Raw genomic sequence first — 18,964 nt, forward strand, 5'->3', positions numbered from 1 at the left:
TCATGTGTCGGCAGCCAGCCACTGGAGTAGCAATTTAGCTGTCATGTCTCGATGTTTGGATTCCTTCATTGGGAAACAATGTTGCTTTTGATACTGTTGATGTTATTACAAAAGTATTCCTATTACAAAAAAAGCTTACTAGTTAAATCTTTTACGTTGACTCAAAAAAAAATCAAAACATTGGGGAAAAAAAAAACGTCGCACATCATCACCGTTGCTTCGTCTTCATAATCTTCAACGTTACAAAAACTTGTAATGGATGGAAACGACCTGTAGAATGTGACGGAAACGTGTGTGCACCAGCGATGGTAAAAAAAAAAAAGAAAGAAAAGAAAACCTGCGTCACGTTACATGTCAAACGCTTTGTATGTTTATTGCTTTATGCAAAATTATTTTCATCTTTGAGAGAAAGAAATGACAAAATGCGACACGCGCTCTGTGAGTGACACAACAGCGACATACAATTCTGTGGTTGCCTCATCCAAAACTAGCTTCCAGAAAATGCTTTCGTACAACAACAAAGAAAATGAGACAATGTGCAGCGGAATAAATTAATTAAAAATAAAAATCATTACTGAACAAAATTCATTTTCTTAATAACACACACAAAAAAAATCTAGGGGAGATTTCCCTCAACGGTTGAGTTGAGGCTCTTGTGCTGCTTCTTCTCCTGCACATTTCCATTGTTGTTGGTGTCGACGTTGCACAAAAAAAGCAAAACATAAATAAAAAAGGAGAAGAAAGGGAAAAGAAAGACGTGGATGAGGCATCTCAGGTGTCTCCAGCCGAGAGATTCAGGTCTTTGTGGCATCTGGTGGTGGGATTCAGGTCAAACCTGGCAACCACTGCGATCCTTCAACCAGTTCCCAAAATTCCAGGATCGACAGCAATGGCATTAGCAGCGAGCTAGGCTAGGCTCCGCTGGCGGCGCTTGATCCTCAGATAGAGCTGGTGGCGGCGAGATAGAGGGTGGAGAGTGCAGGGAAGGAGAAAGGAGGGAGGGTTTCTCATTAAAAACATCATTAAGGTCGAGGCGCTGAACCAGTTTATGTAAGTCGACTCGCATTAGTAGGCGCAAGATTCAAGGGGGAGGGAAATCCTGACGTTTGCTTCATTCGGAACCAAGAGTTTCGACTTTTTACTAAAAAAAAGGACTTAAGGTCAGAAGACTGAGTACCAATCAAAGTCATTCAGGGTTACATTTTAAAAAAAAAGAAGAAGGAAAACAATTAACTCAGACTCAATTTGCTGGCTCAGTAATGGCAACTTTCCAGAGAAATTCAAGCTTCCTAATCAAGGATGCTTAAACATTTGCCGACAGTCTATGCTAGTTGTGCTGATGCACTAACCCCATGGCGCGTTGACTCACCCCAAGCAGGTTGCGAGGGATGTAGCCCTCGCGGTCGCCACACCGGGCCCACCACCACTCCGTCTCTATGTCGTTCTCCCGCCCCAACACCGTCATGCAGTCGCCCTCGCTGAAGCCGAGCTCATCCTCATTCCGGGGCTCATAGTCCCACAGGGCGTAAACCACGCCGCGGTTCATCACGCCCATCTTCTCCTGGACGCCTGACGGGAAGCAATTAAGAAGAGCCCTTTAGAGTCACGCCGGCATCAAGCAGCACTGGTTTCCTGGAGGGAGTTTAGGGTTTTTGGCTGTACCATAGAGGAACTGGGAGCACTGGGCGTAACCTTCCTCCATCTCCTCGCATTTGTCGGCAGCCGTCTGCATGTCGCTGTATGTGGATGCGAAGACCGCCGCCCCTGACTCCACCAGGAACTTACAGATTGAAACGTTGTTGCAGGACGCGGCACAGTGCAGCGGAGTCCTAAGGGCACAGGTGAAGCAGGAGAGAAACAGAAAGCAACCAATCGGCAAGGTTTGATGGCCACGGTGGAAAAAGACCACCCCAGAGTGAGGAGGAAGTGACATTTTGTGTGTGTTTGGCAACTTCCTGGTTGATGCTCACCAGCCGTCACTGTCCGCCGCGTTAGCGTTGACCCCGAACTGAACCAGGAACTTGACGATCTCCATGTGACCGGCACAGACGGAGTTGTGTAGTGCAGTGATGCCCTCGTCGTTCGGCATGCTGGGGTCGTCCACCTGCGAACAAACCAACGTTATTTCTTAAGTCAGCCAGGGTTGATATCAGTGGTCGGTAGGTCCAGCAAAATTCTACTTGCTCATCGTCCGCTAGCTCACAGCGAAGCTTAGTCCAGTACCCTCAGATGAATTTAAACCCTGAAGATGAACAGTTCTTCTACGTTTCACAGAAGCGAAGGACATACGGCCGCCCTCTCTTTGCGCCTCTGCTTTTATTCCTTGCGTACACATTGCATGATGGTGAGAACAAAATGTTGTAGTACCAACCAAAACCAGTGGGACAAGAAGCACAGAACAGCGACAGGCGCGACGGATTGACACAACGCGGCAGGACTCACTTCGTAGATGACCCTCTGGACGAGGTCGTACTCGCCCTCCAAAGACGCATCCAGCAGCAGAGCCAGAGGGTTGAACTTGACCCGCACGCTGGGGTCAGCTCTCTGTGAGCTGGGTTTGCGGAGGATTGACTTTTTGCCCTGAGAAACATGGCAGATGGAAAAAAAAATTTAGGGGTTTTCCAAGCTTTCAAAACGAAGACGTATGGTAGCGCCACTGCAAAGTTACACTCACAGGGGGCAGCGCAACCTGTCCTGTGACTTCTGGCGGCTGCAGATTGATGGCGTCCTCTCCTTGTTCACCGCCGTCGCCACCAATGGGATACGGCGGCGGTGGGTACGGGGGGAATTCATCGGTAAAGTACTGCAGAGGTGCCGAGGACGAAGAGCACGGCTCCTCGTCCTCCTCCTCCTCCTTGTCCTCCAGAGGGGGTGGGAGTGGACGGTAGGAGGTGGGGTCAGGGATGGGTGACCGTGGTGGCAGAGGGGGCGGTGTCAGGCTCTCCTCAGGGGGGGTCTCGGCCAGTTGCTGGTTGTCGTCCCCACCAACCGGCCCGCCCTCCAGAGCCCGGTCATATGAACCCACCAGGACCGTCTCCATGGGGATGGTCTCCATAGCAGCCAGCGTGGTTTTCTGGTACAACAGCTTCTGGATGTTGGGTCCAGCTGGGCCCTCGGGCTCCGTGATGGAACTGCGTTTCTTCAGGGGCCGCGGTGCGTGATGCAGGCGACGGCGCAGGGCCTCCAAGTCGGCGTCACTTGGATTTCTGTGAGTGTTGGACAGGAAGGGGAGGAGCTTGGTGGGGCTGAGCGGCCGTGGGGTGGCACGTTCCATGGTCTCTCCCCCGCCCACTTCGACAACGCCCGGGTGGTTGGTCTCGCTGATGTCAGAGGCGGACGAGCCCAAGTGAAGGGTGGTGCTTTCAGGGCCGGCAGACTGCTGCCCCCCCGTGTTTGGGAGGACCGGTTTCCCATACACTGCACGGAAAGAGACATGAGTTAGACAGTACAAAGCAGCAATGTCTGTTGTAGATGGCACTAACGGTTGTGTAGTGTCACCTCGGGGTTGAGTGCGAGGCAGTGTGCCGTGGCCGCCGACCTGGTAGGTCTTCCCTGGCGTGGCCTGTTGCGTGTACATGGAGTAGATGGACGAAGCTGCCAGAGTCTGAGGCTTCTGCAGTGTCGCGGGCGGAGCCTCAGAGAGGTCGGGGGTGTATGGTCGTATGGCGGCAGCCGGCGGGCTCTCCTGCTTGTTGGGCAACGGGAGGGTGCTGCAGTGGCTGGACAGGACTCCTGGCGCCCTCAGGTGGCCACCAACTGGACGCACCTTTCCCGGGAAGGTCCCAGTGCTGTAGGCTGACTTGGAGAAGGTCGAAGTGCTGGACGAGGAGAACGGTTTGGGCTTGCTGGGGAGTGGAGGTGGCACCACCATCTGTGACGAACCTTTACCCAGGAACTATTGAAAGGAACGTGGAACTTAGGAGCGTTTTTTTTTTTTGTGTGTGTGGATGGATGCCAAACACTACATTCAACTCCACTGTTACCTGTTTGTCCCTTGCAGGGACTGGGGGCGGAACATCAGACCCAGAGAGGCTCTTCTGGTCAGTTGTGGTCTTTCCACCTATGTCACGATACCAAGACAATCCTTCAAGCTACAGTGCTTGTGTCTGCGGTACGTTTGTGAGGCTAAAGCTTTCAAAAGTGGGACTGACCTGAGCTGAAACTGCTGCTGGACATGCGTGGCAACGTGGAGGAGTGGCCATAACCAGAGCTGCTCCAGTCAGAGCCTACAGTTGTTTTCGATGAGGCAAAACCTTTGAGGAGCAACAAGATGTTGGTTTAAGGACAAGGTGGACGCTCTGGCCCAAAGTCCCGCCGGCTAACATCTATTGGACCATCCTTACCTGAAGCTGGTTTGACTGGCCTGGGAGGTGGTTTCAGAGTTGACTCGGGCGCTGGCATGGTGGTTGTACCATCCGGGTAGGCGGGTTTCACCAGGACCTCCAGGCGGGCCGGAATGGGTGGCACCTGGTTACTCTGGATGTACGGACCCACTGCGGCCACTCTGGAGACGCCGCTGTGCTGAGAGGAGCCTACATCTGAGGCCACCTGAGGGGAAGCAAAGTGAGGTGTGTCACTTTGGGGTTTGCTTCAAGAAGTATGACGTCTGTTAGCTGTAGTTAAGCTGCAGCTAAAGCTCGGTTTACCATGATAGGCTAAGAGTTCCGGGAGGATCCCATTGAAACCAGATGGAGTGGAACACCGCACTTGTCTAGAGGACGGTTTGACTCAGTTTAAAGATATTGATTACTGGTCAGCATGCTAACCCTTTAGCCATTTCTGCATCACCTCCCAGAGTTCCTAAATCGCACAGCTGTCTCTCAGGGGCTCAACCAGATATCCAACACACACTCACAGGCAGGTTCTCCTTCTGCTGAAGGGCTGCCTTCTTCTTCCAGAGCCGCTGCCGCAGCTCGGCGAGCCGCCTGTCCATCGCTGCCACCTCCAGATTCCTCTTGTTCAGGCTATCCCTCTGCAGCTGCAGTCTGCCACTCTGGTCCTGGTTCAGCTTGTTCCTCAGCTGCAGAATCATCAGGTAGGTATTAGCGGCAGAGTCCAGTTAGCCGAGCTAGCTCAGCTGATTTCTGTCTCACCTGCAGCTCCTTGTAGAGGCACTCCAGCTCCACGGTGGCAGTGTGCTGGTGGTGGTGGGACGGCGGGAGGTGAGGAGGTTCCACCCTTCCGCTCCTCAGCGCCTCCAGCTGGTCGCTCAGCTCCTCCACCCTGGATGCAGCCAGAAGCAGCTCGCGCTGCTTCTGCTGGAACAGGCTGGTCATCTGCTCAATCTCCTCCACTGAAGAAGAGTAGGAACAGGAACAGGACGGAGATTAATAGAGTTCCCGAGTCGGATGGGGTCATCAAATGTGACCTTCCATGAAATGCAGATGTTTGTTAAATTCTAGTTGTGCTCTAACTGCTTGAGCAAATTGTCTCATAGCATGTTGTTACTGTTATCGTTAGGGAGCCGCTGACAATGCTCGTTAGAGTTCAACTTGCTTTTTCAGAGAACGCCAAAAACTCTCATGCGACGCATGAACTCTTGGTTCCTGTTTCCAAAATTTCTCAAAATCGGCAATAAAAGTGTAACGTTAAAGTCGGCTAGTTCCAAACTCAGTGGAGTGAAAGTAACGAAAACCTCACAATCCAGGACGAGAAACCACTCAAAGCTACAGCAGTGCTGGTTAGTTGCTGCTGAAGACGTCCAGATGTCCGTCTGGGGAGGGTGTGGGGGGATTAAAGCTGCCAGTCACATTTGACACGACAAGCATCTTAAAGTAAATCCCGTCATTTCCACACGAAAGACGCCGTGCGAGCCTCAGATCTGTTGTGATCTCTTTTGATTTGTTGTCACGACAGCTTAGCGTGCGAACTGGACTGCACACCAAACAACAAACAAGAAGCTATATAGCACCGGAGGGGAGAGGCGGGGGGGAGGGAGAGGGGGCTACTGGCTGGATGTGGTACTTCGATCCCAGTCGGTAAAATCAAGTGGGAGTTTCCCTGAAGGTGGTTCTTTTTTAGTTTCTGTTGTACCACCACACTGACATCCAACTGTTTCTGTCGACCCTGTCACAGATTTAAACAGTGAAGAAGCTCATGCTGAGGAAACTCAAACCGTACAAGTAGTGCACACAACTTCCCCCAGGAGACCTGGGGGTGCTAAAAGAGAGGCCTAGTTGCCACTAGCACACTAACCCAGTTTGCTGTTGCTGAGCCGTTTCTGTTCCACTTGGCCCCGGAGTGCCCGTACCCGCCGCAGTTTGGCCTCCTGGTTGTGAGCGTTCTCCCGGAGCTGCAGCAGTCGCTCCTGGTCGGACACTTCCTGCGGCTGCTGCTGTTGCTGCTGCTGCCGCTGCTCCTGCATCTTCAGGTAGCGCAGACGCTGCTCCTGCAGACAGGTGGGGTCTGTTAGCTTAGCCATGGGGTCACCGCGGGGTCACGATGACATACCCGTCTTCCAGAACCTGCACGACTGACTGCCTGCTTGGCAGTGTGCGTGGTTACCTTTGAGGCCAGTAGCTGCTGCTGTGAGTCAATCTGCTGCTGCTGCCGGGTTGCCAGATCCTGCAGGTCGCTCAGCGTCATGTCCAGGCGTGGGGCCGTGACCTGTGACCACGTTATTATGTCAAAGCCTGATGGGAGGCAGGCTAGCTGCGATGAGGACAGCTGGGACTACAGCCAACAGTCCGCCAGCTAGCTAGCTACCATCACGCCAACCAATATCCGTGTTCTCCACAATAGCATAAACAAGTTTCGACTCTGCACTGAGGTTCCTCACCCCGTTCTCCAGGCACCAGGACTCCACTGAGGACTTCCCCTGGTTCCTCCTCAGTGACTGGTCTGCAGCTCGAGGTCCTGAGCCCAGAAGAGACAAACAGACATGTTAAAGAATTTACAGTGGCAGTGCCTCTATAGGTAAGTGGTGGTATTACAGCACAGAACAGGCTGGCCAGCTGGCTCGTGCTACTTGCACAGCTAGCTAGCAGTGGTTCACTCAGTCAGTCAAACTCACTGCAAAAGTAGAAAAGTAGCAAGATACTAAAGTGTTTGAGCTAATGATGTGGATCAACACATGGTTCTCGACCTCTCTGAGATCTAATGGTTTGCAGGGTGTGGCTAAAAAAACAAACAAAATCCTTTGGTAAATTCGACACCCTGGATTAGCACGCTGCCAACAAACTGTTGTCTCTCTGCAGTGGCACACGGATCAACTCGTTGGTTGTGGGTTCAATTCCCAAGGCCCTGGGGGCGGGAGGAGTGTTTCTGCGTTCTGGGTTCTGCCAAAGCCTCTGGCTCTGCCCACAGTCCAAAAAAAACGCAGCACATTAGAGCTGACTGGAAACTGGATTGGAAGCGTGACCTACCTGAGTCTCCTCTCCCCGGCGCCCTCTGGTGGTGCAGGAGGTAGCGCACCTCCGCCCCCTGGTGGCCCCACCGCTGCAGCACCTCAAACATGCGCTCGCCGTCTCCAACCACTCGCTCTGTACAAGGAAAGACGGTGAAGATGAGTCAGAAGGTACAGAGACCGACAAGAGGTGGTGCTGCAGGCGCTGATGGCATCTCTGGGGAACCGACCTGAGCCCCTCCACAACTCGGCCAGGTAGCAGTCAGCCTCGCCGGGCTCCTTGCAGAGCTCCACCACGTCCCTGCACAGCGTCTCCGGCGTGACAGGAACCTCGCTGACGTGCTGCTCGCTGCCGCCGAGGTAGACGGTGAGGAACATCTGCAGGTGCGGAGGACATGAGGAACAGTGAAAATGATCCAATGGAGGCCCCGCCCACCCCAAATCAGTTGGCTCTAGGTCCGCCCCTCTGACTGAAACTGTTTTGTGTGTTTTTTTGTCTTCTGTGTGAATGTCTGCGGCCCCTCCCCTTCGACCTCCCTGCACTATTTTAGGAAGGGAATGTTTATTTTTTGCCGACGTGGTGTACAGAATCCCACGGATATCAGGCCATCTGCTACTGCTCCAGCAGGGGGCGTGTGCCATCAGGCCCAGTGCCAGTTGGCACAATCTCGCAATCTCAGAACTCTGAGTCACTGAGCCAGGAGCTGTTCCGGGACCAGAACTGAGGAGGACTGAGTCTGTGTTTATAGTCACTAACATGGGTGTGTGTGCGTGTGTCAGTGGGGGCATCTGGGCCCCTTTGTGACATCACAGAGGGACAACCTCAAGCCCTGACCCTGGGCTGAGCAGCAGCAGGAGCAGCAGCAGCAGAAGAAGAAAAAGTCAAGGACGGACTTTCTACCAAAATTTGGTTAATTTGTTCAGAATTTTAATGACCTTGAAGCTGGAACTCCACCCCCTAATGGGCGGACTAGTGCTGTGATTGGTTCAGCCGCCGATGTGTCTGTGGCCAGAACGGCTAATTAACATTGATGCTAACGACGGAGATTAAAGAGTCTCAGCCGCCGGCCAGCTGTCCTACTTTCAGCTCCGAGGTGGAAACTGGAGCGGTGCCGCCGTCCTGAAGGTTCACCTGAAGTGGGTCACGGCCGTCTGTCAACAAGGCCCCGCCCAACAGGAAGTGCAGAGAGAGAGGGAGAGAGAGACAGATAGACCGTCTCTCCCCCTCTCTTTGTCCTTCCTCCTTCGTGCAGGGGGAATAACTTCCACTCTTTGCTTTCCCTCAAACAACTCGACATTTACTGTATATGGATGCTTCTCATCATGCCAGCTAATGCTAGTCGTTGGGCTCGCTAGCCGCTAGTTAGCCAATTAGTTTCTGCACTCCTCCTGTTGGCTTCAGGCTGGATCAGAAGACCAGAAACCTGCTGAACAACAACCAACTGGCCACTGGTACCCTGTACTACTACACGACTGTCCACACCGTTTACTGCTTACTGCTGCTGTACAGAGGGAGAATACTGCAGTTAGCATGACAGGTGTGCCAATCTTGTGGTGACTTGCTGTTTAGACTTCCAGAAGATGAAATACAGAGGAGAACATTAGAAAGTAAAAAAAACAAAAAAACAGTCAATGTGTCATATGACCCTTTGCGGTGTCACAGATGTCTGCTTTTAGAAGGAGGCTGCAAACACGGGGCTAAACATGCTGTTTTATTGGGGGAAATAATTAATAATGAGAGGTTGCTGGACCACAGATTCAGGGTGGAAAACAAATATGTGAACAGAGGCACACTAGGGGTCCTATAAAAATTTCTGGACCTTCCTGTCTGACTGTCTGTCGAGGCTTCATCAGACTAGCGAGTCCCTTTAATCCAGACAGGAATTAGCGAAGCGTCACGCTCGTTAATTCCAGTAGCCCCGCCCCCAACAGCCAGCCGGCCGTCCACCGTCTGACAGGCGTCCAAACAAAGTGTGATCTAATCCCCGCCCACTGCTGGGACCAATTAGGATCCTTAGGTGGTTAGAAGAAGAAGAAAAAAACAACAAAAGGAGGAAAATTAAATTAGAAATGAAGCATCTCTGAGGGACTGACGAGGATCCACAACAGTAGGTTTAAAATAAAACTTAAAATAAAAAGTTTTAGAAATAAAAGAGACGCACAGGAGCGGCATAGAGCAAAGTGCAAAATAAACAGAAGAAAAAAATAACAGAAGAAAAGAAACTTAAGTAAATGCGAAAAACGTAAATAACCAAACAAGTAAACAAATAAACAAAAATGAAATAAAATGATGAATTTAAAACAATGTCTTCAATTCAAAGTGAAAATGAAAAAGCAAAAAAAATAATAAAACAAATAAAATAATCAATGATTAAAAGCTGCTGTAAATCATTCATGTCTCACTAAGTATCTACTGATAATTATTATTATTTTTTTTTTTAATAGCTCAAAGTTGGAAGTGGGTCGACAGGAAGTGAACACTCTTCACTTCCTGCTCAGAACTGTTGTTCAGAGGAATCACGGTGGCAGCTGTCGCTCTGCAGGTCACATCCCAAATGTTACAGCGGGCGGCCGGAGCCATATGGCCCACCGATCACGTGACCACCGACCGGTGCTGGATTACCACACACACACACACACACACACACACACACACACACACACACACACACACACACACACACACACACACACACACACCTCCGACCCCCGCCTGCTGTTAAGGAAACTGTCCTGGTCAAAAACATCAACAACACACTGAGGCCTCGCTGCCTCTTTGTATACACACACTGTGATTGGCTCTTGAGTTACAAAAAGCCTGGAATAATTAATTAAACTTAACAAACATTTGCTGATCTCACCATCCATGCCAGCTCTAGCCTTCACGTAACAACATCTACCTTACTATGATGATGATAATGATAATGAATGATGATGATTATTATTAGTTCACCGCGTCGCCACTTGTCTGACATGAGGAAGAAATTATGGCACAGAAACACAAACGTGACTTTTAAAACATGCCTTCTGTGACAACCCGCCTCCCCCCTCAGAGCCAGTCACGCTGCAACTGTAATCAGACCAATCAAAATGGAAAAACCCAAAAAACAAAAACAAAACAAAGACTATAACGGAGGCACGGAGCCGCGGTGGAAACGCAGAAGTTCTAGCTTCCCTCGTGCCGACCGGAAGTTCCTCACGCGGCAACAACACAGAGAAGTTCAGGCGGCGGAACAGCAGCCGCGGCGGCGCACACGTGACCTTGAGCGGCTGCGCGAGCGCGTGTCACCGCTACTGCTGCTGCTGCCGCCGTGGCAACGGTTGCCAAGCAGCGCCGAGCGCGAACCAGCGAGCGAGCGAGCGAGCGACCGGCGCTCTGCCTGCAAATACTGAAGACATGATGCTGAGCTTGTGTGCGTGTGTGTGTGTGTGTGTTCAAAGGTACAACTGAGGCAACATTTCACTGTCTCAGAAGCCGCTAATTCACCGGATTGTGTTTCTGCTGCTTCCTGCAGCAACAGCAGCAGCAGGATGTCCGTCAGTGAGCGTGTGAGTGAGTGAGTCAGGGTGTGTGGACGCTACACACTGAATAACAACGAGGTGCAAAAGGCACAAGTTTGGGTCCCGTTGGGCCTCCTCTTCCTCCTCTTCCTACCGTCAGCTTCCTGTTTAATATGCTGGAGGAGGAAGTGACACGTCATGACTGACTGTCTGAATTGGATCGAGAGATGAAGGAACGGAAAACTGGGTTCGCATGTGGGATTTATGATGTGTTTACATGGACTTCCTGAAAAAAACGGATTCATTCACAGAAAAAGTATAGTAGTAGTGTGTAAGAGATTAGATAGATAGTTAGATAGATAGATAATTCTGATTGGTTGTCATCCAAGGTGGTGAAAGTCGCTCCTCCACATCTCTAATTTTTTCCTGCACTATTTTCTAACCCAGATGGATGTTTGAAATAAATAATCACTGCAGTTCACACACGCACACGCACACGTACACGCACACACACACACACACACAGTGAGCTTTCTGCCTTAAAAATCGTCTATACTTCTTCATCCAGGGCTTCAAACCATGTGACCAAGATCCTGGAACCAAAAGAGAACTGCAGTTCTCCAAGATTTTTGAGAGGACCAGGGACCTTCAGCCACGTAGGAGCTTCTCACAGTCCAGCAGAACCTACACCCATCCATCATACGTCATACATCATAATGATGGTGTTTGTTGACTCTGCATTGTGTCTTTTCTGGCACCCAAATAAAGAAGAAGAAGAAGCTCCAGTCAGGCCTCCAGTCAGACCTCAGACCTCCAGTCTTCTGGAGAACCTCTATCCAACCGCTGATCTCAGACTGACTGACTGACTGACTGGAGGCTGAAACTGAAACTTCATGTTCTTCATCTTCTTCTGCTGCTGCCTGAAGGTTTGACTTTTCGTCACGTTTGGTTTTTAAATTGAATTTCACAACTGAATCTTAAATTATACTCAAACAAAAATAAATGAATTTTAAAAAATCTGAATATATTATTCCTAAATGGTTCTTAAAAATCCGGACGTGCTAACAGGTGATGGGGGCGTTGCTTATTATTGCACTCACCGGCATCATGTTGCTACTTTTCTCGCTCGTTTCAGCGTCAGCCAATCAGATCCTCCGGCTCTCCTCCTTCCTTCAGCCGACCCTCACTCATCCAGCAGCTCTTTGGGGGTGCTGGGGGTAGGAAATCTCTGGACCGTGGGGTTGGTTCGGCTCTTCCTTGACCTGTTGCGGAGGATGGAAGAGCAGGAGATTCTCCCGCATCCGATCTGCGGCAGCGGAGGGGCCGAGTGGCGCAGCGGCGACCGAGGCTCCTTCCACCTGCCGAGCGGCGATCCGTATGGAGCGGCGGTTGAGAAGCGAGAGCACCGCCCCTAGCAGCCGTCACCCAGGGCAACGGCACTTCCGGCGAGACTTTTCGTAATAAGAGCGGCACTCGAGGATCGTCATATCTGCACACTGGACAAGATGGCTAACTTAACGGGAACTCGCGACACACCTTTCTCCATTTCCTCTATATATAATGTGGCAAAAAAAAACAAAAAAAAAAAAAACAAAAGCTGACTGGTTTGACAGCCACCGACCATCAACTGTCATAACTATACTATGTCATAATTAACATTACTGTCCGCTATTTAAGAAAAATGTATCGCCTTATATATAACTTGTTATATAACTAAGTGTAAAGGTAAAATTTACTTCCATGGTATATCTGTGAGGACGCCCTGCTGGGTGTCTGCGGTATGTGGAGGCCATGTTAGCATGTGGGGAATGGAACACAACAGAATGTTTGCCAGTGTACGCATTGGACAGAATTAGGATCATTATTTCAGTGCAGGGAAAGATTAACAATCATCATTTGTAGCGAAACAAATTATGAAAATACGCATTACATAAAAAACTGAATGCAGCAGATGTCTTGTTGTGATGTTTGTAAGTTAATCAAGTAGCGTGATTTTATTTCTTCCCCTCTGACATCCAGCAACACAGAATGCCAAAGCATGTTGCATCAGTTGTCATATGTACACACACACACACACACACACACACACACACACACACACACACACATATATATCTTGTCAATTTATACAGTAATTCGTTTACAGTAATTTCGCAAAATTTCTTCAAACAGACAGTGGTCTGGTGCAACAGTAGAACTATGGACGGTCATATCCTATAAAGGGTGGTATTTATTTATTCTGAAGGCAAACCTACCCACTTCCGGCTATACATCCATAACTTGACTCAAATCATTACCTGGCTCTCCTGGCAACGGCGAACGTACCCCTCCTCCCGCTGCTGTAATGTGTGTGTGTGTGTGTGTGTGTGTGTGTGTGTGTGTGTGTGTGTGTGTGTTCGTTTGCATCGCCACATATCTCTATTTTTTTAAGCTACCATCTGTTTCATTATTATTCATGAAGTTGCCTGGTTATATTACTTGCTTATTTTTAGAGAGTCGTTATCAATAAAGTCATTGAATCACGTCTCACGAGATATTCAAGGTAATCATTTGATTAATCTTGATAACTGAGTCATCTTTTCCTCCTCATTCATGGAAAGACACCGCAGTACATTCAAACATTCCGGCTAATAATAATGAATATCTATTTAGATGACATGCAGCGGCAGCAATTTATTTAACCAGAAGAGGGCAGCACCACTCGGGACAAGGAGGCAGGCACAAGAAAGTAACCAGAATAGTTCCGGTAAAAACAGGAAGTCGAGCTAAATACTTACCAACGTTGAGCGTTTATAAACCCTAGTGAAGTAATGTCAGCCTTTTAACCAGAAGTGGGAATAAAGATGAATAATGATGATTTAAAAACACTGAAGAAGCTCCTTTTTTGATGTTTATGTTTGTTAATTTTGAATCGAATATGGACCACCGAGGAAGAAAATGTGAAGGTTTATTGTGAAACTGGAAGTAGCTTGTCACGACCCAGGAAGCAGAAAAAGTAGTAGCATATGGAGACGCCGCCGCCGACTCGTCACATGGTCGCGCCGGCAGCATGTTGTTGTGAAGCCCTCACGAAACCCTACCCGGTCCTTCGAGAGATGGAAACCAAACCAGAAACATACAAACGCTACTTCTGCGCACTTCCGGGCTGTTCGGCGGCTTTCGTCAAACAGCGGAAGCTGGACGCGCACCTGGCCACGCACACCGGCGGCCCTCGGCCGTTCGCGTGCGAGCGCGCGGACTGCGGCAGGTCGTTTGCCTCCGCCTATCACCTGGCGCGGCACGAGCTCAGTCACAGTGGCCACAGGCCCTTCCGGTGCGCCGTGGACGGCTGCGGCGAGGCGTTCACCACCAACGCCAACCGCGTCAGGCACGAGGGCCGCGTGCACTGCGCGGACAAGCGGAGTAGCTACGCGTGCCAAGTGGAAGGCTGTCGGCTGGAATTTCGCAAACACAAGCAGCTGCGATCGCACATGTGCGAGCAACACGACTCCCTGCCACCCTACCAGTGCCCGCAGCCAGGCTGCTCCCGGCGCTTCGCCTTCCCCAGCGGCCTGAAGCGCCACGAGAAGGTGCACCGAGGCTACCCGTGCAATGAGCCGGACTGCGACTTCGTCGCCAAGACCTGGACGGAGCACCTGGAGCACCGGAAGGAGCGACACCGGCTCGAGGTGCGCTGCGACCGTTGCGACAAAGTCTTCCGAGACTCGTGGTTCCTGAAGCAGCACCAGCGCGTGCACTCCGAGACCCGCATGTGCCTGCTGTGTCCGTGGGAGGGCTGCAGCAGGTCCTTCACCAAGGACTTCAACCTGGAGAGCCACATCCGGGCCTTCCACCAGGAGTTGCGGCCGTTCCGCTGCGACCAGCCAGCCTGCGGGAAGACCTTCGCCATGAAGCAGAGCCTGCAGCGCCACTCGGTGGTCCACAACCCAGTCCAGAAGAAGTCCAGGACGCAAAGACTCAAAAGATCTCTGATGTCCAAGTTGAGTGGTTATAAAGACAAAAGTGGTGCTGTTTTTGAGGACGAACCGTCCAGAGGGTTTGACCAGACTATTGAGTTGGGTGACCCGGTGGTCCTGGTGCCGCTGCTGCAGGACTGTGCCTGCTGAGCAGCTGTGGAGGAGATCCACACCAAGAGACGAGGTGTCCCAGAGTCCCTCTGACCACTGTAGGCTCGAAGACTGAACTCTGCTCCAGTACAGAACAGTGACCCGGTTACTGTATGAAGAGACTGGAGCAGCATGAACGATGTGGAGGTCCGACCAACCACCTAAACTTCAGCCTCTGGTTGTTGTGATTTTGGGACAGAAGGATTTTAAGCTATGGCTCAATTCCACTCAGAAGTCTTGTACACGTGTTCTTTGTATCAAGTACAATGTTCAGATTTTTTTGAGTTGTGTCAAAGAAAATTGTGGAATTATCTTATTATCATACATGTATTAAACATGAAGGAACAACAAAAAACATCTCCTGCCTTCTTCTTGAGTACATCACTTCCTTCTAACTGCAGATTCTTCCTGCTTGATTTGTGTTTAAGAATAAGTAACTTTTTCTATTTCAATAATTTAAACATTTTTTGCAAAGTAGAAAAAACTGTATACATAAGTTTAGGGAAAATAGGATTTTTCTATGATCACAATTATACAAAATGATCATGTACACTGTTTTTTTTTTTTTCTGAAAAAAAAAATCATTGATTGATCAGTTAAAATTGCTTTTGTCTGTAATGACAGTGTCCAACAGTATCCACTAGTCACGATTGAATGCAATGACTTGCAAATCTATGTACAGGACCAGCAACCATCAAGTTTTTTTTTTAATTGTTTTTTCTAAAGTCTTTATTGTTTTTATATCTCTATTGGCCATTTTCAATTTGTAACAGAAGTGTTTCTCCTGAGTGAGTTGAACAGTCGAATGTTGGGGCTGCCACCTTGCAGCGTTCCAACACGCTGTGGTTTTGTCTGGATCCTCCCTGAAGGATGCAGAGCTGCTGGCACGAGACAGTATTGTATTCAGTACAGTATCCAGTATTGAAGGAAACCGCTTCACCTGGTCAGCTTTGCGCACAGGCAAAGGATACCGCACTCCTCGCAGGAGCCTGAAGAAGAAGAAGAAGAGATTGGCCATTTACTTCTGTGGAATGCTCAATTTCTGAGATGCTATGGGTGGAACTCGTGACAACTGCTTTATTCTCTGGACAGCCCGGTCACCCCATGCACGACAATGTGAAAGATAGAAATTTTTAACGTCAACTGGGTAGAATTAATGTACTTTAAAGTAATGTGGAAATTTTGATGTGTTTTCATGCAAAGATATGATGTAAAAAAAAAAAAAAAAAAAAAAGTTAAATGTTTTTCATTATCTAGTTTTAACTACTGAGAGCACTTTAAAGCAACAATATATTTTTGTTCTAGCGTTATATTTAAAAATTTTATTCAAATTGAAAATCCCTGTACTGATATTTGTACTGACAAATGTTATGAATAGTCTTTTACTACATTAGTATACGACTTCTCGCAGAGAAATAGAACCTCAGCGACACGCATAATGACATTTGTCCAAAGTCGGTATCCTTAGATAGAAGCAATGACGTATCCGGAAGTAGGCGTGCCTGTCGCAAGTCTTGTTAGTACCTTATGTTGTGCTGACGAACACACGTGGACGATTCGGAGCGAAATAAAGAGGATTTCTTCACATAGCAGGTACAGGCTCCGACACTCTGTGAAGGTCTGATCGGTGACAGAAGTCCCGCCCCTGGCGATGCAGCTCCCGAGTCGTTTCTTGCGAGTCTATTCCGATCAGAAAGCAACAGATTGTGTTGTCAAAACAACGCGTTTGATATCGTGTTCGCCGCCAGGGCGAGATCGTTGTTTACTGGACCCAGATCAGCGCCTTGCGTGGTGGATTTAGGTACAGTCGTTCATTCGGCTGGGAATAAACTGACCCCTAAACGTTACACGTGAAGCTACAACGCTTAAATCAGTGCGTTTATAGTTTCTCAGCAGTTTTGTCACTTCCGATGTGCTTGTCGTTGCCTCTGCAGGAGCAGGAGAATCACTGGTTGCGTCATTAAGCGAGTATATATTTATTGTGCTTAGTTCTCGGCTGAATTATCTATTTGTGGTTTTCAGCAGGTTCACTGGTCAAAAAAAATAAAGCTGACATGATGAAGGCCAAAGAGAAGCAGCGACAGAAGCTGGACACGTCCAAGAAGAGACGGGCTGCTGAAAGCAGCAGCGATGAAGATGAGGACTCTGACGCCGAGAGGAACTTTGCTCTTCTGGCTAAAAGGGAAGGAGCTAATGGGGAGGACTGTGAAGATGTGGACGGATCGGAAACTGGAGGTGAGGAGGAGGAGGAGGAGGAGCAGGAGGCTGAGGGAGAAGGAGACGCTGAGGCCGCTGCTTCTGAAGAGGATGAGGACTCTGATGAAGATGAAGGTGATGATGATGATGATGAGGAGGAGGAGGCAGCAGGGGGCAGCAGTGAGATCCAGACCAGGGAGGACGTGAAGAAAGGTGAGTTGGAGGCTCTCAGCTGTGAAAACCTGAGTCTAGCAGGTTGGAGGAGGTGTCAGCTTCTCCTCCTGCTCCATCAGAACTCTCCAACATGTCCTTTGAGGACGTCCTGAAGCTGCAGAACAGAGTCGGAACCAAAGTCTACAACCAGGTGGCTTACGGCGGGAGTGGCGGTGGTAGCATCAGCCACGGCAAGCGCAGGAAGCCGCGTCAGAACAAGAACAGGTAACAGACGGGACGGGATAGGATGGGATGCTCTACCTTTTTCTATGGCCACGCCCCCTCCCAGAAACCGCCACTCCCCCCTTACAGCGCCTTGTGTCTTCCAGGCCGATGGAGATATCTGCCAAGAGGCCGGTGCCTGTTCTGAGGCAGGTGGTCACCGCCAGGAAGCCGGTGAGTGGAGGAACCAGCAGGTGGCTCTCTGCCTGCTCCAAATTCACCATTAAAAACAAACCTCTCTCTCTCTCTCTTTCTCCGCCCCTTCTCGCCCCCAGATGTTCCGTGATCCGCGCTTTGACGACCTATCCGGGGAATACAAGCCGGAGATCTTCGAGAAGACCTACAAGTTCATCGACGACATCAGGAGCCGAGAGAAGCATGTGAGGAACAGAGAGAGAAGGGACCAGGGGGGTAAAGAGGGTGAGAGAGAGACTCTGATGTCTGCTGTCTGTCTGCTCCACCAGCTGGTCCAGAAGAAGTTGAAGAAGCTAAAGACCAACGGCCAGAGGAGGGAGGAGCTCAGCTTCCTGCTGAAGAGGATGGTGAGTTCGAGCACATCGTGGTCAGAAGCTCTCGTCCCCCTGCCCTGCGATTGGCTGGCTGCAGGAGACCCACTTCCTGTTCAGCCTTCACAGCAGAAGCTCTTCAGATGCTGATAGTGCGTGTGTGTTTATGTGTGCGTGTGCAGGAGAACCAGGAGCGAGCCAAGAAGAACCGTGAGGAGCAGCGTGAGAGGGAGCTGCAGTTCAAGAGGCAGCAGAGAGAGCGAGCCAATCAGGGGGCGGCGCCGTTCTTCCTGAAGAAATGTGAGTTTGTCAGAATAATGCAGAATGTGAGATGTTCAGAACCCTAAGACTCGCTCCCTTCCCCGTCCATCAAACATCCCGACTAATTAGATCGCAGTGTAACCTAGCTCTTTTTCTTCTTCTTTTTTGTCTTCTTCTGCAGCGGACAAGCGGAAGCTGCAGCTGGCCCAGAAGTACGAGGAGCTGAAGAAAAGCGGCAAGCTGGACAACTTCCTGAGCAAGAAGAGGAAGAGGAATGCTGGCAAAGACCGCAGGAAGATGCCTCGTCCCGACAAGATGGCTGCTTGAGGCCTGGGACTGCTGTAATATGTGCCCTCGTCCTGCGGGGGGCACTTTAGTCTCTCAGATTGCAATCGTTGGTGGGTTCAGTGACTTTTAAGAGACTTGTTGGAGGGGCAGAGCCTCCTTCACCCATCTGGACTGGAAACGGGGGCAGGTTCGAACATAACGTCGGCCCTTAATGAAGAGTTTTAGAAAAGTGGTGCTTTGTTTTTTGTTGACCTAGTTCCCATAAATGTCATGCTGTTGCTTTAAAAGTTCCTTTGTGTCTTTAAATAAAATCATATTTGCTAGCA

General features: G+C 49.8%; 3 protein-coding genes across 5 annotated transcripts; 2 read left to right on the plus strand and 1 right to left on the minus strand.

Moving 5' to 3' along the window:
• Positions 1–3: 3 nt before the first annotated feature.
• On the minus strand, positions 4–12,325 carry LOC142903252 (apoptosis-stimulating of p53 protein 2-like). 2 transcript variants are annotated; one of them, XM_076048794.1, is made up of 18 exons: positions 11,947–12,325; positions 7,576–7,723; positions 7,365–7,481; positions 6,779–6,855; positions 6,505–6,606; positions 6,196–6,388; positions 5,094–5,293; positions 4,856–5,020; positions 4,344–4,548; positions 4,152–4,253; positions 3,984–4,060; positions 3,499–3,895; positions 2,675–3,417; positions 2,443–2,580; positions 1,971–2,104; positions 1,663–1,829; positions 1,350–1,569; positions 4–948 (listed from the first exon to the last, which is right to left on the minus strand). In XM_076048794.1, the coding sequence occupies exons 1-18, from the start codon at positions 11,953–11,955 to the stop codon at positions 939–941; spliced, it is 3,204 nt and encodes a 1,067-aa protein (XP_075904909.1). In that variant the 5' UTR covers positions 11,956–12,325; the 3' UTR covers positions 4–938. The 2 variants fall into 2 exon arrangements, with proteins under 2 accessions (XP_075904909.1, XP_075904908.1); XM_076048793.1 differs by having other exon boundaries at positions 1,370–1,569; positions 11,947–12,323.
• A 1,360-nt stretch (positions 12,326–13,685) lies between these two features.
• Positions 13,686–15,281, plus strand: LOC142903264 (transcription factor IIIA-like). Its single transcript, XM_076048815.1, has one exon. The coding sequence runs from the start codon at positions 13,852–13,854 to the stop codon at positions 14,950–14,952; it is 1,101 nt and encodes a 366-aa protein (XP_075904930.1). The 5' UTR covers positions 13,686–13,851; the 3' UTR covers positions 14,953–15,281.
• A 1,174-nt stretch (positions 15,282–16,455) lies between these two features.
• Positions 16,456–18,964, plus strand: rrp36 (ribosomal RNA processing 36). Of its 2 annotated transcripts, none has more exons than XM_076048818.1 (8): positions 16,456–16,545; positions 16,975–17,361; positions 17,442–17,586; positions 17,691–17,757; positions 17,859–17,963; positions 18,048–18,125; positions 18,272–18,389; positions 18,532–18,964. In XM_076048818.1, exons 2-8 carry the CDS (start codon positions 17,007–17,009, stop codon positions 18,675–18,677), a joined length of 1,014 nt encoding a protein of 337 aa, XP_075904933.1. In that variant the 5' UTR covers positions 16,456–16,545; positions 16,975–17,006; the 3' UTR covers positions 18,678–18,964. The 2 variants fall into 2 exon arrangements, with proteins under 2 accessions (XP_075904933.1, XP_075904932.1); XM_076048817.1 differs by having other exon boundaries at positions 16,463–16,761.

The sequence above is a fragment of the Nelusetta ayraudi genome, unplaced genomic scaffold (assembly GCF_046127955.1).
Source record: "Nelusetta ayraudi isolate G7.1 ecotype Tasmania unplaced genomic scaffold, CSIRO-AGI_Nayr_v1 ptg000109l, whole genome shotgun sequence".
In the NCBI taxonomy this organism is placed as follows: domain Eukaryota; kingdom Metazoa; phylum Chordata; class Actinopteri; order Tetraodontiformes; family Monacanthidae; genus Nelusetta; species Nelusetta ayraudi.

Coding starts and splice junctions, on each gene's coding strand:
- LOC142903252 (XM_076048793.1), bottom strand. Junction 7,482..7,575: donor CGAGTTGTGGAGGGGCTCAG/GTCGGTTCCCCA, acceptor TTCCTTGTACAG/AGCGAGTGGTTGGAGACGGC. Junction 4,061..4,151: donor CAGCAGCAGTTTCAGCTCAG/GTCAGTCCCACT, acceptor ATCGTGACATAG/GTGGAAAGACCACAACTGAC.
- LOC142903264 (XM_076048815.1), top strand. CDS start 13,852: ATGGAGACGCCGCCGCCGACTCGTCACATGGTCGCGCCGGCAGCATGT.
- rrp36 (XM_076048818.1), top strand. CDS start 17,007: ATGATGAAGGCCAAAGAGAAGCAGCGACAGAAGCTGGACACGTCCAAG. Junction 17,758..17,858: donor TGGTCACCGCCAGGAAGCCG/GTGAGTGGAGGA, acceptor TCTCGCCCCCAG/ATGTTCCGTGATCCGCGCTT. Junction 17,964..18,047: donor TCAGGAGCCGAGAGAAGCAT/GTGAGGAACAGA, acceptor CTGCTCCACCAG/CTGGTCCAGAAGAAGTTGAA.